At 42.9% G+C, this 17,232-nt stretch overlaps 1 protein-coding gene across 2 annotated transcripts in view; it reads left to right on the top strand.

Moving 5' to 3' along the window:
• The first annotated feature begins 1,838 nt into the window (after positions 1-1,838).
• The window catches only part of LOC103411899 (TMV resistance protein N-like), a 30,324-nt gene continuing 14,930 nt past the window's right edge, over positions 1,839-17,232 (top strand). The window contains exons 1-5 of one of the 2 annotated variants that reach the window (XM_029109048.2): positions 1,839-2,418; positions 2,698-3,778; positions 3,879-4,154; positions 4,240-5,262; positions 5,401-6,356. In XM_029109048.2, the coding sequence (XP_028964881.2) occupies positions 1,967-2,418; positions 2,698-3,778; positions 3,879-4,154; positions 4,240-5,262; positions 5,401-5,928 (3,360 nt within the window). In that variant the 5' untranslated portion in view covers positions 1,839-1,966 and the 3' untranslated portion in view covers positions 5,929-6,356. Of the gene's footprint in view, positions 2,419-2,697; positions 3,779-3,878; positions 4,155-4,239; positions 5,263-5,400; positions 6,357-17,232 lie in introns of those variants that run through there. The other variant, XM_029109049.2, reaches the window with a different exon arrangement.

Genomic DNA, 17,232 nt, shown 5'->3' with positions numbered 1-17,232 from the left:
TTTTTTTTTTTTTACAAATGACTAATTTTATTACCCTATTGTCTAATTTTGTTTTTAATTGTTGTATTGGAAATCTAATGCTCATTCGTACTAATTAATCAAATACATGTAACTCAGCAAGGTTTAAACATTAGTACGTGAGGGAAAAAAAAGGGAGAAGGGGTGTTTAAAACCCCCCCAGGACTTACCTCCCTTCGTCCATGGCTGCTACCATTGCTTAGTATCGATCCATTGCTCTTGCTTGTGAATGAGTCTTTCGAGATTGGCATGGTCAGTTTCATGGTGGTTTCTGCCAAGGAATTGTCATCGCAACTCTTTTTTTTTTTGCAGAACTATCAATAGTTATTATTGGCGTAGAGTTTGCTTATAAGTGGGGTCGACATTGTCTTTGGCTGGAAAATGACTCTTCTAGTGTTGTTTCTACTCTCCAATCGACTAATTTTGATCCTCATTAGCCTCTTCGTACGCAATGGTCTATTTGTTTGGACTGCATTCGAAAGATGACATTCTATCCTCTCACATATATCGTGAAGGAAATGTGGTTGCAGACACTTTTGCTAACATGGTCTTGTCTTCTCCAACTTTGGTATGGCATGATTCAAATCCTATGACGGTTCTTCAGACTATGTTGGCTTTCCTGACTTCCGCTTCTCAAATAAATGTGCATCTAGGCATACAAGTTTGTCTCACCTTCTTATCTTTCTTCTTAACCTTGTGATGTTGCTTGTATCTTTGTTGTTTTTGTTTCTAGAAGGGTAAAGTTTATGTCTTCCTTTTTTCATGTATCTTTTATCATTTTTTCTTGTATTATGAGAGGTTAGGTTTATGTCTCCCTAATTAGGTGTTTTTTTTTCTTTCGATATCAATAAATTCTCTTCGTACCGTCGAGATTTTCTATAAAAAAAGAAAAAGAAAAGTGTATTTAACTAGAAACTGATTTTATAGTATGTCTGTGTGTGGAAAAAACAAGTCAGGAATTGAGGGATGTGAATTGGATTTGATGTGCTTGGCTACTTGACGCGCAGAAATCAACAATTGCCGCGCGGAAAAATTCATGAAAAGTGGGCTTTAATTTTCCGAGTTTAAATTCCATCATTTCACAATTTCGATTAAGAGAGAAACTGTATCTAATTACAATTTCATTTCACTACCCACCATCTAATCACAATTTCACAAGTTCAAATAAAACTTTGACCTAAAAAAAAAAAGGAAATATAGAAAAGAAGAAACGAACTTCAATAGTCAATTCACTTCACTCTGAGAATGAATTTCTCACTTTCGTGATAGATGGATGGATTTACCTGAATCCGCTCTGAATGGAAAATGGTGATGACACTGATGGGTGTGCTTGAAATTAAGATTAGATGGTAAGTTTGTCCGTGAAAAACGCTGTATCGTAAATATGACAAAGTGCTTAATTCAAAATAATGGATCCCAGGTGGTGTGCTTCAAACAAATTTTCATGATATCAAGTGGAGGTATATTTTTAAGAAAGCAAATTTTGTTACAAATGCCATAGCGTCTGTTGGGCTGAAGAGAAAGGAGCTTTGCATTTGGGATGTTTTTCTCCCAATGGAAGCTAATATGGCTTTTCTTTTCGACGGTAATGACACTGGTTGTGTAAGGGGTTGTTCTATTTAATACATTATTTTTCCTATAAAATAATAATAATAATAATAATAATAATAATAATGGACCCCACACAAAAATAAAATAAAAATAAAACGAGAGAAACTAGAGCAACAGTGGATGGCGACTGGAACTTATTAGACGGGTGAGATTTGCTGCTCCGCATCGGACGGTTGCAATTGGCCGTTGACATTTCATATTCCATTCCTATGCTAGAAGACCGAGAGATCTGGATTTGATCGGTCTGGGGTTCCATTAAGGAAGAAGAGAGCAGAGATTTCCGTTGGGATCCATCGCCACCACGCAATCAAGAAAAAGAAGAAAGCCGAGTATTCCGATGGGATCCACGGCGACTGCGCAAACAACTGATTACGATGTCTTCCTCAGTTTCAGTGGCGAAGACACTCGCAGGAATTTCGCAGACCAACTACGTGCTGCTCTGAGTAACCGAGGAGTCGTCGTATTTGGAGATGATGAACTTTATCGGGGAATTAAAAGTTCAAAAATTTCAATTGTCATTCTTTCAAGAAAGTATGCCAGGTCAACATGGTGCTTGGATGAGCTTCAGCAAATTATGGAATGCAAGGAAGTGGCTCGCCAGATAGTTTTGCCTGTCTTCTATGATGTGAGCCCATCCGAGGTACGAAAACAGACAGGCGATTTCGGTGACTTTTTTGCCGAGCATGAAGGACGTTTCAATGACAATATCGACAAAGTGCGCGCCTGGAGGGATGCTCTTCGTCAATTAGCCAATCTGTCTGGATTTGACCTATACAAGGACGAGGATGGGTGGGTAGTTCCTTTCAGTAGCAAATAAATTTTATTTTATTTCAGTTTTTGCTATGTAATATGTATGCTTGTATTCTTTCCTGCTGTAATTTATGATAACATATGTTAAGCTGTCCAAAGAGATGAATTTTCGTTGCTTGCTAGCTTTTCTATTAGTTCTCTCATGAGAGAACGATAGGTTATTGTCATACATTTTTGTTCTTAAACAAAAGGCTTACACTACAATCGGGATTCTTTCAAATATTTCCGAATGATTGACATTTATTTTCTTCTGCATAGGTATGAGGCACAATTTATCCAACGAATTGTTCAATGGGTTTTGAATACATTGCAAACTCTGCCATCTTATCTTGAGGACCTAGTGGGAATTGACTCAAGAGTAGAGGAACTAAATAGGCTTTTGGACATCAAATCTAATGATGTTCGCTTCATAGGGATATGCGGAATTGGTGGGATGGGCAAGACAACTATCGCCAGAGTGGTTTTTGACAACATTTCCAATGAATTTGAAATTTTCACCTGGATTACTTGTGGGCTAAGCGAAACACTGGGTCATCTGCAATTGCAAAAGAAACTTCTTTATGAGGCTTTGGGGCAAGGCATAGATGTTCCAAATGTTAACGAGGGAGCCATAATGATAAAGAACATTCTATGTAAGAGAAAGGTTCTTCTCATTTTAGACGATGTTTTCGACTTAGACCAACTGAAATCATTGGGTGGAAACAAAGAATGGTTTGGTTTGGGGAGCAGAGTCATCATTACAACTAGAAATGAGAATTTGCTAAGAGAGCATGGTGTAGAAAGCATATTTGAAGTTAAGGGATTAAGTGAGGGTGAGTCGCGTCAGCTCTTCAATATTCACGCCTTTAAAAGTGATGAACCCCGAGAATATTATTTGGATCTGTCTAAACGGGTGGTTCATTATGCTGGAGGCGTTCCTTTAGCAATCAAGGTTTTGGGATCCTCTCTGTTCCACAGAAGTCCGGGAGAGTGGCGTAATGCATTGGAAAAGCTGAAGCATGTTCCTGATAAAAATGTTTCTCAAGCACTTGAAATAAGTTATCATGGACTGGCGGACAATGAGAAAAGAATGTTTCTAGATATTGCTTGTTTCTTTCAAGGAATGGACAAGGAACGAGTGGTAGAGATACTAGATTGTTTTGGATTTAATCCGAAGGATGGGATGGAAGCTCTCTTTGAGAAATCTCTCATAACTATTTCAAATAACAAAGTGTTGATGCATGGGTTGATACAAGAATTGGGACGACAATTGGTACGCAGAGATGCTGTTGAGGATCCTGGAGAGCAAAGCAGGTTGTGGCTTCATGATGATGTCATTCATGTATTGAGGAATAATACGGTAAGTGGTTTTGAAGGAAGATGGAGTATACTAATTTAGTAAGTACTTCTAAACTTAATTATACTGTCTAATGAACTTATTCTGAATTCTCTGTTATCAGGGTACAAATGCAGTTGAAGGTATAGCCTTAGACTTCCCTAAATTGAAAGAGGCATGTTGGGACTTGGAGGCCTTCTCGACGATGCATAATCTCAGATTTCTCCAAATTCATAATCTGCGAATGACCCAAGGCCCAAAAAAACTTTCTAATGCCTTAAAGTTTCTTGAATGGAGTGGGTATCCTTCAAAATTTCTCCCACGAGAATTTGAACTTGAGCAACTTTGTGAAGTTAACTTGTCCCATAGCAGCATTGGACAACTTTGGAATAGAACAAAGGTCAGATTATGGGTAGCACATAAAAAGTTGGGTTTTTTTTTTTTTATATAAAGTACTAAATTTTGTGCTTTAATGTTTTGAACAGTGCTTAGGCAATCTGAAATTCGTTAATGTTAGCTACTCCCAGAACCTGACCAGGACCCCGGACTTTACTGTTACTCCAAATCTTCATAGATTAATTCTTGAAGGCTGTACAAACTTGGTGATGATCGACCCATCCATTGCTGAGCTCAAAAGGCTTATTTTCTTAAATCTTAAGGACTGCAGAAGTCTTAAACGCCTTCCCAAATGTTTTGAAATGGAAAGTCTTCAAATTCTTATTCTTTCTGGTTGTTCAAAAATTAATAAAGTTCCAGAATTTGTGAGACCTATGGAAAACTTGTTGGAACTTTATTTAGATAAGACTGCTGTAGAAGAATTACCTTCTTCGATCGAATGTCTGACTGGCCTTACTTTATTAAACCTGAGAGATTGCAGAAATCTCAGTTCCCTTGCAAGCAGTACTTGCCAGTTGCGTTCCCTCAAAAGTCTCAATCTCAGTGGATGCTCAAAGCTTGAAGAACTGCCAAAAAACTTGGGAAATATGGTTTGTTTGAAGGAGCTTGATGTGGGCGGTACCTCTATTAATGATCTACCATCCTCCATTTCCCGCCTGGAAAATCTTGAATTGTTATCCATTTGTGGTTGCAAATCGATGCGAAGAAAGAAGACAAGTCTACTGAGTTTGCTGTTGCCGACCACAGATTCTGGTTTGCTTTCTTTGACAGTGCTGAATCTCAGTGACTGTAATCTTGAGGAGGTAACAATCCTGGAAAATCTTGGCTGCTTGTCCTCAATAGTATCGCTTAATCTAAGTAAAAACAGTTTTGTTAGTCTTCCCAAGAGCATCACAGAGCTGTCTAAGCTTCAGATTTTGAATTTGGGTGGTTGTAAGTGTCTTAAAAAATTGCCGGACCTTTCAGCAGAATTGAACTTGAGTGTTGAGGGAAAAGGCAGTTTTTCACGGGAAAGGCTGTCATCATGTTTCAGTTTTATTAATTGCTTTGAAGTGGTTGACGACCAAGGCTGCAACAATGTAGCATTTGCAGCGTTAAGGAGATTCCTTGAGGTTCTCTCTCTCTCTCTCTTACACACACACACAGAAAAAGAAAAAAAAAAAGAAAAAAAAAAGAAGCATTTTGTACTTATTTACAAGACGGACGTATCAATTGTTTAACTTCACTATTTGTAATTTTGTATCATATAGGGAATCCCTTACGTAGGGAATAATTTTGAAGCTATATATCCTGGCAGTGAAATTTCTGAGTGGTTTGGTTATCGAAGTGAGAGGCCTGTGGTAAGCGTGGAGCTCCCTCAACACTGGTATAAGAACGAGTGGATGGGATATGCATTGTGTGCTGTTTTCACTCTCCGTCGACGACTCCCACCTAATCTGCTTGGTAAATGGAACTACGGAACCCATACCACTGCACATGGTCTTCGTTGCGAAGTTAAGCCTGGGAATTTGGGTGTAGGTGGCTGGTGTCCTTCCTTCGCCTGCAGCGAAGAATTAGGGCAAATTGAGAAAGAGCACATTTGGCTATCCTTTGTATCTGGTGAATACTTTGGTACAACATGGCAAGACAGTTGTCATCACCTTGAGTTTACATTTAAAACCTTAGGCTCTGGTTTGGAGGTGAAGAGGTGCGGAGTCCGTCTCATCTACGAGAGTGATTTGGTTGGATTAAAGCAACCTTCATCTAGAGGAAACAAGCAAAACAAGCAACTCCAGTGAGTACGATGCAGTCTCAAAGAACATCTGTTTATTCAAGGAAGCTGGAAACCGGTTATGAGATGAGGTACTTTCTTTACCTGGTAAATGAACTCCGCCGTGTAAGTTTATCTTACATTGCCGGTCCCAAGCCCGGATAAAGGAGGAGGGGGAGGACGTCAGGTAGTCGACAGCCGGCACTCCATGATTACGTCGAATCCTTATATTATCTTGATCGACGTCATGCACAATTTTATTATAGTTTCTTTTTTCTGAGTGAAATGCTTGAAAGGCGTTATGGTAATTAACAATGCATCCGTGAGAATCAGATTCAACTGTATTTGATTAACGAGTGTAAAATGCATTGGAATGATCTGTCTGTACTTCTTGCTTAGACCTTATGCATCCGAATTCAGTCCTCAATGATATCCAAATTGATAAATTGCCCATCATCTGGACGCCTAACGTTGACCATAAAAAAATATTGACCCCAAAATTTAAGGGGTATTTGAATCATCAAAAACTTTGACGGGGCAGTGGTGCAATGTCCTTCCTTTTAATTCAGATTTTCTGAAGGAACCCATGTTAGGCTACAAACAGGTTTCTGAGAAAGTTGGAGTGAGGGGTTGTACATTGAAGAATGTAATTGATAGGCTAAAACTATGAGTGAGTTTGTTGTTTCTAGTCAAGGCGATTTTAAAAGATTCAGAAGATATGATGCCACTTAATATGGTCCAGTAATATTCCTCTTCACTATTTTAGATTCGACTTCCTTGCTAGACGGTGAGTTGTATCTCTCATTGTCCTTCGCAAGAATCTCTAGTAAATTGACTCATGCTAAGTTGTTTAATCACTTTACATAAAACTTGTGTGATAAGCCACTTAGTGCTAGGGGTGGGCACTTGAAACCCAAAACCGAAACCCAAACATGAACCAAATTGAACCGCACTGAATGGTTTGGTTTTGCGGTTTTGAAATGGTTGTGGTTTTGAAACCGAACTGCAGTGTATGAAACGGTTTGGTTTCGGTTTTGGCTTTTGAAAATCGCACCGAAACCGAAATCGCACCTCAAATTAGATGTCGTGTTTTAATTGGTGGTTTGTTAGAGTCCATAGATCTAGTGTTTACATTTCATAATAATGATTATTTTTCCCAAAGTTATAACCCTTATCAAGCTTGGCATCTTCACTGTTTCTTTACAGGAAAAGATGAACATTTTATTACCAGTAAAAGCACCTCAGAATCCTAATTTTCAAGTAAGAGTTAGTCACAAAATGAGAGATACAAAGACCAATCTCTGATCAAATAATAAGCCACATCTAGGGATGGGCAACGATTATAGCGGATGGGTAACTGCAGTTATTTACCCATAACCGTTTATGTTCATACTCGCATAACTGTTTACCCGTTGGGTAATTGCATAAACGGTTATACCCATACCCATAACCGTTTATAAACGGTTAACCATACCCATAACTGTGTACCCATTTAACCATAACCGTTTACCCATTTAACCATAACTATTTATCCGTTTTTGAATCTGTTTATCTTTTTTTTACCTATTTACCCATTTTTTTCATCCATCTACATGTTTTTTTTTAACAACTTGAAAATTACAAAACAAGAATATGCTCTGCATCGTACTGATCAACCATCATGATGAACCTAGGCAACTATAATTTGTCTGCACTACGCATTGAAATATTATCGTTCTTTTGAACTTCAGGGTTGGGGAGAGACAGTTATGGTAGGTGTCGACAAGCCAGGGTCAGAGCCTCAAAGGCGAGCCTTCCCTTTCATGATATCCTTCACAGCGGCAAAACCCTCATGGGATCCTTATTTGGAGGACTCGAACCTAAATCGGATATCCCTGCTCTCATCAATCGTTACATGGACAAGGTGATTTAGCACTTAACTGTTTACTTGAATTGTTTTCGCCTCACAATGGCGAAGATGAGACAAAGGGCAGTGAGGAGGGAGAGATGAGCGGGGGACAAGGCGTTTAAGACTCTGAGTTTGGCGGAGTGATTGAAAATTTAGGATTTAAATTTTTTTTTTAAATTTTACATATATTAAATTAAATGGGTAAATGGATACCTGTTATAACCGCTAGTAATACCCATAATCGATGGATACCCGTTATAACCATGGATAATACCCATAACCGCCCATTTAAATTTCATGGATAAACGTTTATACCCATAACCGTTTGTTCGTCTAAACGGTTACCCATAACCGTAACCGTGAACTTTAAATGGATGGGTAACCGCGGTTACCCAAATCCATGGTATTTTGCCCATCCCTAGCCACATCACTCCATTTGGGTGCTTTTTCCTGCTCAGTCACAGAGTCCATCATTCGTGCAATTAGCTAGCTATGCTAAGCTAGTTGTTTATATATCATTCTCCCGTACCATTTTCTTGTTGTGATCAAATGTACATTAGAGAATAGAGAGAGCAGTAAAGAAAAGAATTCTCATATGGGTTGATTAATTAATATATTGTGTGAAAAATGAGACCGTGTTATGCGTATATAGGTATAAATTTTAAATTGTAAATTTTTTTCTTTTCTAAAACCGAACCAAAACCGTTTGAAACGGCACCGAACCAAACCAAATGGTTTGGTTTCATTTCGGTTTTGGCTTCAAAACTACATCGGAAAAGGTAATACGTATGTTGAATATGATGATGATGAGGATGTCCCACCTAGTTTTGGCACGACGAAAGAGGTCAATGTTGTGGATGCATGTAGGATCCAATGACTTTACTCTCGTTCTTAGTAAATCTCAACAAACAAACAAACAACAACAAAGCCTTTTCCCACTAAGTGGGGTCGGCTATATGAATCCTAGAACGCCATTGCGCTCGGTTTTGTGTCATGTCCTCCGTTAGATCCAAGTACTCAAGTCTTTTCTTAGGGTCTCTTCCAAAGTTTTCCTAGGTCTTCCTTTACCCCTTCGGCCCTGAACCTCTGTCCCCTAGTCACATTTTCGAACCGGAGCGTCAGTAGGCCTTCTTTGCACATGTCCAAACCACCGGAACTGATTTTCTCTCATATTTCCTTCAATTTCGACTACTCCTACTTTACCTCGGATATCCTCATTCCCAATCTTATCCTTTCTCGTGTGCCCACACATCCCACGAAGCATCCTCATCTCCGCCACACCCATTTTGTGTACGTGTTGATGCTTCACCGCCCAACATTCTGTGCCATACAACATCGCTGGCCTTATTGCCGTCCTATAAAATTTTCCCTTGAGCTTCAGTGGCCTACGACGGTCACACAACACGCCGGATGCACTTTTACACTTCATCCATCCAGCTTGTATTCTATGGTTGAGATCTCCATCTAATTCTCCGTTCTCTTGCAAGATAGATCCTAGGTAGCGAAAACGGTCGCTTTTTGTGATCTTCGCTAGATTGCTCCAGTCATTAGTGTGGATAAGTATATAAATGGATAGAGATAGGGAAGCAAACACAAGATGTACGTGGTTCACCCAGATTGGCTACGTCCACGGAATAGAGGAGTTCTCATTAATTGTGAAGGGTTTACACAAGTACATAGGTTCAAGCTCTCCTTTAGTGAGTACAAGTGAATGATTTAGTACAAATGACATTAGGAAATATTTTGGGAGAATGATCTCGTAATCACGAAACTTCTAAGTACCGGAGTGTGGTATCGTCTTGACTTGCCTTATCTGTCTCATAGGTAGATGTGGCATCTTCTCTGGAAGTACTCTTCCTCCATCCAGGGGTGGTATCTTTAACTGGTGGAGATGCACAAGGTAATGTATCAATTTCAGGCTTGATCAAGCGCGATACAAACCATGTAGTAGGAGTCCCCCAAGTCGCCGAGCTAGGGGATCTGTTGAAAGAGGTGACAGACAAGGTAAGCAACCAGAGCTCTGGCTGATTGTTCACATTCTCCCTATCTTGCAGGCAGCATGAAGGATAAAGAGAAGAAAAATGAGAAGAGATGATATGGGATACTTTTGCTTTTGAATAAATAACTTTCCACATGCTTATTCTTGAACTGGGCTGGAGGGTTTTCTGGTTTCCTCCAGAGTATAAGGCCGACTGAAGAATTTGAGGGTAAAAACAAGTCCATCAAATCTAGAGTACGTTCGACCCTGCTGATATGGGATACTTTTGCTTTTGACAGAGTAGTGGATGTATCGGCACGTGTGCTGTTACGCTTGTCTCCACATGCTTCTTTGTATCCTTCTCACTTGCCCTATCTGTTCCTCAGGCAGATGCGGTATCTTCCCTGGAAGCATAAGATGTTGAAGATGAGTACTCGAGAGCAATGCCAGGTAAGTACTCAGGTAAGGGGTTCCAGGCAGTCAGTTCCTGGCTGGAAGCTTGATTCCAAGTGCTGACTGATTGCTCTCTTTCTCATTGTCTTGCAGGTAAGAACAAGGCCAAAGGAAAAGACAGGGAAAAAGCATGATATGGGATACTCTTGCTTTTAACCCTGATGATATGAGATATTCTTGCTCTAGTATAGCTTGTTTGCAGAGGTATTATCGGGGGGAAAGAAAGCTGAATATTTCGAAAGGCTTCGTCCCTTTCAGATAAGAGGAAGGGTTGAGCATTTTTACAGGTCTGCCTGTCCGTTGGGGATGAAGGTCGACATATATAGAAGTTTCCCTAACATCAAGTAATAATGCTATTCCTTTACCCTGCTTGGTCATAGCACGGTAGTGGGAGCTGCCAGCTTCACATGTTTTAACTCTGTCAGAGCACTTTGAAAAAGTGGTATGTGGTATCTGGAAAGCTGATGTTGCATGTGAAGATTACAGACAAGCTTTATCCAAGGAGATTCAGCTCTTGAAGTTGGGAAAGTGGTGCCTCTTCGGTTTTCGAACAAGCAATCCTGTCGGGGATCTGGCTCTCGAGATTCGGAGAACGATGCCTCTTCGATTTTTGAGAAAGCAATCCTGCTGGGGGTCTGGCTCTCGAGATTCGGAGAGCGGCGTCTCTTCGATTTTTCAGAAAGTAATCATGTTGGGAGTCTGGCTCTCGAGATTTGGAGGGCGGTGCCTCTTCGATTTTGGAGCAAGCAATCTTGTTGGGAGTGTTTTCTTGAATGTGAGTAAAGGTTGGGCAAGTTTGCTAGTCTACATTGCCACGAAGCACAGAGGTTGACACACAGGGACTTTCCAATTATCCAGCAGTGGTACTGATCCTTTACCCTCTCTTCGATTTTGAGAAAGTAATCATGTTGGGAGTCTGGCTCTCGAGATTCGGAGGGCGGTGCCTCTTCGATTTTGGAGCAAGCAATCTTGTTGGGAGTGTTTTCTCGAATGTGAGTAAAGGTTGGGCATGTTTGCTAGTCTACCTTGCCACGAAGCACAGAGGTTGACACACAGGGACTTTCCAATTATCCAGCAGTGGTACTGTTCCTTTACCCTCTCTTCGATTTTGAGAAAGTAATCATGTTGGGAGTCTGGCTCTCGAGATTTGGAAGACGGTGCCTCTTCAATTTTGGAGCAAGCAATCTTGTTGGGAGTATTTTCTCGAATGTGAGTAAAGGTTGGGCATGTTTGCTAGTCTACCTTGCCACGAAGTACAGAGGTTGACACACCGGGACCTTCCAATTATCCAACAGTGGTACTGTTCCTTTACCCTTGTGGGTAATAATATGGTAGCTAGACCTTGAAAATTTACGTGTCTAAACTTTGTTAGTGTTGTTTCTTTGCTATTCTTTTACCCTTCTTGGTCAGAGCAAGGTAGTGGGAGCTGCAAGCTTCACGTGTCTCAACTTTGTCAGAGAACTTTGGCAAAGTTATCTGTGGTACCCATGAGCTACTGTTGCGTGTGGGAAGTGGGTGATTAAACAGTACGATTCATGTGATTTCTACTTCACCAGAAATCTTCGACAGAATGCTCATAATTTCCGCAAAGCTGAGTGTGCGTGTGACAAGTGCTGACAAGGCTGGAAAAGTATGTGCCTCTTCGATTTCTGAGATCGGCCCTCGTGGTCTCTGAGCAGCCCAGCTTTTGAGAAAGCAAGCCTCTTCGATTTCTGAGATCGGCCTTCGTGGTCTTTGAGCAGCCCATCTTTTGAGAAAGCAAACGCCTCTTCGATTTCTGAGCAGACGCCTCTTCGATTTTTGAAGCTTCGTCGAGTGCAGATTTTTATAGGGCTGGCATTAAGTTCCAAAACACACTTGAATCTCCACCAGTAGAAGTTCCATTCTTGCACTTCTAAGATCTTGCTTTGTCCGACCTCTTCTCTCTTCAACACCTTTGAAAATGTCTGGCCCCTCCGACTGTCGTTTTGACTTGAACCTTGTTGAAGAGGCAGCCCCGCCTTCTCCAGACAACATATGGCGCGTAATGAAGGAATCTGATGGTCAGGTTTTACTTGATCATCAGAGATTTGTGGGTTTGTTCCAAAGGCATTTATTGCCTTCGTCTTCTAGGGTTGTACCGCGTAATGAAGCTCCAAATGATCAACCTCTGATGCCTCATCCTTCTAGGGTTCTGTCCAGTACTGAGGCTCCGAATGATCCCCCTCCGGTGCCTTCTCTTTCTGGGGCTCTACCGACTGCTGAGACTTCTCCTAAACAACCTTTGTGAAGGCTCCCTCTTGTTTGTTTATTTTGACTCATGTATATGTACATATTTGTAACTTATCGGGGATATCAATAAATAAGTTTTCCTTCATTTCAACGTATTGTGTTAAATACACCAAAGCTTTCTTCGCTAAGTTCTTTGAATTTTCTTTTGTTAAAACTTGCATGTTGAAGCTTTGTGAGTGGAGCATGTAGGTTGAGGTAGTGTTCCCTTAATTTCCCGAGTGAGGAAAACTTCTCGGTTGGAGACTTGGAAAATCCAAGTCATTGAGTGGGATCGGCTATATGAATCTTAGAACGCCATTATGTTCTGTCATTTGTCATGTCCTCCGTTAGATCCAAGTACTCTAAGTCTTTTCTTAGGGTCTCTTCCAAAGTTTTCCTAGGTCTTCCTCTACCCCTTCGGCCCTGAACCTTTGTCCCATAGTCGTATCTTCTAATCGGAGCGTCAGTAGGCCTTCTTTGCACATGTCCAAACCATCGTAACCGATTTTCTCTCATCTTTCCTTCAATTTCAGCTACTCCTACTTTACCCCGGATATCCTCATTCCTAATCTTATCCTTTCTCGTGTGCCCACACATCCAACGAAGCATCCCCATCTCCACTACACCCATTTTGTGTACGTGTTGATGCTTCACTGCCCAACATTCTGTGCCATACAGCATCGCCGACCTTATTGCCGTCCTATAAAATTTTCCCTTGAGCTTCAGTGGCATACGGCGGTCACACAACACGCCGGATGCACTCTTCCACTTCATCCATCCAGCTTGTATTCTATGGTTGAGATCTCCATCTAATTCTCCGTTCTTTTGCAAGATAGATCCTAGGTAACGAAAACGGTCGCTCTTTGGTATTTCTTGATCTCCGATCCTCACCCCTAATTCGTTTTGGCCTCCATTTGCACTGAACTTGCACTCCATATATTCTGTCTTTGATCGGCTTTGGCGAAGACCTTTAGATTCCAACACTTCTCTCCAAAGGTTAAGCTTTGCATTTACCCCTTCCTGAGTTTCATCTATCAACACTATATCGTTTGCGAAAAACATACACCAAGGAATATCATCTTGAATATGTCCTGTTAAGTCATCCATTACCAACGCAAAAAGGTAAGGACTTAAGGATGAGCCTTGATGTAATCCTACAGTTATGGGAAAGCTTAGCTAACGCAGATAGGCAAGAAGAACCCTATGTTACTAGGGCAGGAAGACAAGTTATTTCAACCTCCAAATGAAGCTAGTTTACTGGAATATTTCGCGGTATTGTTAATTCTGATACTGTTGACCCTAAAAACTACAAAGCCTATGTGGCACGCAGGCCGAGTAATTAATGAGCTAACTACGTCATTCGGTGAATGCGGGGCTTGCCAACTCGTCGGCCGAGCTCGACCGAGGAGTAAATTTGTTGATGTTGCGTTGGGTGCGCGGCTGACTTCTGCGTCTTGCGATTGCGGTCGAGAAAGGAACACGTCTCGGCCTCTTGGGCTCTTGAACCTGAAGACAAGGTTACTATTCTTACGAAGTTCAATATCAAATTCGGCTTTCAATATGCCGAACGTAATAACGTGTAACACCTCACTTCGCCGAGAAGGCTGATGAGATAACCTTGACCAATAAGGGTTCAGAAACCCTTCTCGACCGAGACTTGGATAGGTAATCAACCGTTCTCACCGCAGTGCTGTTGATGCCAACGGAAGATACTGCGAGACCGATTGATTCTACGGTGACAGAGCTATCTATGCCGACTTAAGATATCACCGGTTGCTTCCACAGTGCTGTTGATGCCAACGGAAGATGTGTCAGCGAAAAAGGAAAAAGAAAAATCACAAGTTGTGAGAATTTGCGAAGGGCAATTTTGTATTGATTTGCAGGGGTCCTTCGTTAATGCACAACTTCCCCTATTTATAGCGCTGGTCCTCGAGCCCGAGTTACAATCCTATTCGGACTAGGTTTCCCTCCCTAGATCAACATCACCTCGACCAATCCTATCTCCACTAGGACTACGAATCTAGTCCTTAACTGAGCTGGATTCTCTTTCTGGATTACTGATCCTGTCGAGAGTCCCTATTGTACTAGGACTCGGCTTGCGTTCTGATTTAACCAACCTAGGCTTGGAAGCCCATGAGCTGAACGATCCATGGCCCTTTCGCCGCACGGCCTCTTGAGCCGAGAGTGATCCTACCCTCGGCCCAAACTATTATTTTGGGCCCAAACATTGCCCCCTCGCTTCTGAGGTCCTCGGCCTGAATTCTTTGGCCGAGTTTCGGCCTTGAAGAAGCGAATCTACCACTCAGAACCCTAATGCCCAAGTTCCAAGGCGCATTTATTGAACATGATTGCACGATCTTGATCCTGCTAACCAAACTCGCCACGTGGCGTTCTCCAACACGGCCAACCCCAATGATGACGTCTAAGGCGTGCGGCTACCTGAACCGTCAACTTAACCATTACCTCAATTCACGAGCCGCTTTCTCAATCCGTGAGTCCACCTGTCATCGTGCAAGCGTCGAAATGTCTTCTGCCATTAATTTCGCCATCACACGCGATCGTGCGCCCCCAAAACCTGAAACCTTCGGTCTTCTCAACTGCATTTCCCAAATGTTCATCATGATCAACGATTCCTTCGGTTGATTTTGCCCTTTGTTTTGAATTTCGAACGATTGCTCTTCCCTCCACAACTCTATAAATACCGAATTCTCTCATTTGCACTTTATGCTCTCAAAATTTTCTGAAATCTCTTGCCCTTCTTCTCCAGCACATTTCTTGTTCCAGGTCTTCATCTTCAAATCCCCCAACCCAGAAAACCTTTTACGCCGTGCTTCCTTCCTATAATGGCGTCTTTCATCTCCAAGCTTTCCAGGGAATGTGAACAGCACCAGAAAATCCTTGATCGGAGCTCGATCAAAACCATACGGTTTGAAAGTGACATGAGCACTGTCCACCAAATCTTGGGTCCTCTCTTCAAGGCTGCAATACCGTCGACCATTACTGGCCTTCTCCAGGAGCACTGCCTAACACCCTTGTTCCAAGGGTTTGAATGGTCAAGATGGGATGCGGCGAAACCCCAAGGCTCCTGGCCCTCGACGACCACAACCTGGGCAGCCTGGAATGGTTCTTCGGCGAGCAATGGAGAGCCCTCGGCATTTACGACGCCATCATTCTCTCGTCAATGGATGTCATTCTCGACAAGGAGCTTCTCCTAGCCGCCTTGTGCTTCTGGTGCTCGGCCACCAACACCCTGGTTCTTCCTCTTGGTCCCCTCGGTCCTACCATCCTTGATGTCACCGCCATTCTGGGGACTTCGGCAACCGGGATCCCTATCGACGCGGCCCTCTCTGGGCACCCATCGAATATTGATCTGAAGACGCTTTTCGATCGACGAGCCTTCGAGACCTTGAACCGTGACGGTCAAATCCCGTCGAAGGAAGACATTCAGAAGCTCCACAAGAACTTCTTTAATTACAACACCCTCTATCTTCATTTCGCCGGCCGATGAGAAGAGGACCTGCGAGAGGAAGAGCATGAAGCCTTCCTCTTCTATTGGTACAACAAATACATTTGTTGTACCAAGTCGAACAAGTGTTTGGTCGAGAACATGCTGGTAGCCGAAGCCCTGGCTAGTGGTCACGTCCTGGCACTGAGTTCCAACATTCTCGCCCATCTCTTCCGTTGCCTGGCCGAGACGACCCTCCACAAGGTCGACCCACACCAGAATGGTCCCCTCTGGGTCTTCCAGCTCTGGTTACAAGTGTACTTCGCCTCCCTTCGGCCGGCCATAGCTGACTTCTCGCCAACGGAGGCTCTTGGACCTCAGCTGGCCTCCCGACCGACACCTCCTCACCAAGCCGAAGAGGTATTTCGGTACCTCTTCGCTCTTGATGATCTCTCCAACGATGAATTCTTGATATGTCGTCATCGGGACTATCCTTCCTCCATCAGACTACCTACCTCTGTGTGGGGCGCGGAGGAGGATGCCGAGCTTCGTCAGACTTGGGGGTCGTTTGTGCTCGCTCGCGACCTCCCTCTTGGCTGCGATGGGAAATGGTCGGGTTGGGAAGTGTACCATCCGAACTTCCTTGCCCGACAGCTCGGCTATCTTCAGGGCTGCCCTGTTCCCCTTCTCTCCTCCCGAACAGTCCTAAGCCGTGGACGTGAACCTCGTTCCTCGGAGAAGGAATGTAAAACTGTCGCGAGGGAGTTCCAAGAGTACTGCAAAAAATTCCGCCTTCGACCGGCCACCCCAGAAACCCTTTGCACCGACACCTTCGGTGAATGGTGGGAAAATTAGACCCAAGAGTTCTTTGGTGCTCCGGTCGAAGAGGTGCTGAACAAACTCTTCGGTGACCGACCGAAGAAGGCCTCGGCCCCCCAATCTCAAGGTAATTGTTCATTTCTCCTCTTTTCTTTCAACTCTGCATACTGATTTGCCTTGCTGAATTGCTTTTATCTTCTCAGGTAGTCGGCCTTCAAGAAAAACGGATGCAGTTGCCGCTGCTACGGCCGAGAAAAAATCGGTCGTGGCCAAGAAGAACAAAACTGCTGGTCGGGCCGTGCTGATCAAACGGCCTTGCCCAGAGGTCGAGCCGGCTGTCGAGTCTCCCCCGCCTGCAAGCGGGTAAAAACACTGGCGAAGAAAGGTGCACGAGACATCCACGTCATCTCCAGTCATACTACGGGGATGACGACTCCCAGTGCTTCCCCTTCTCCCGCCGTCGGCCATTCCTTGGTCGAGAAACCGCCAGCTTCGGTCG

This window comes from Malus domestica, chromosome 10 (assembly GCF_042453785.1).
Source record: "Malus domestica chromosome 10, GDT2T_hap1".
Classification (NCBI taxonomy): domain Eukaryota; kingdom Viridiplantae; phylum Streptophyta; class Magnoliopsida; order Rosales; family Rosaceae; genus Malus; species Malus domestica.
Note: the sequence above shows the minus strand (reverse complement) of the source record. Positions and strands in the feature narration are given on the sequence as shown.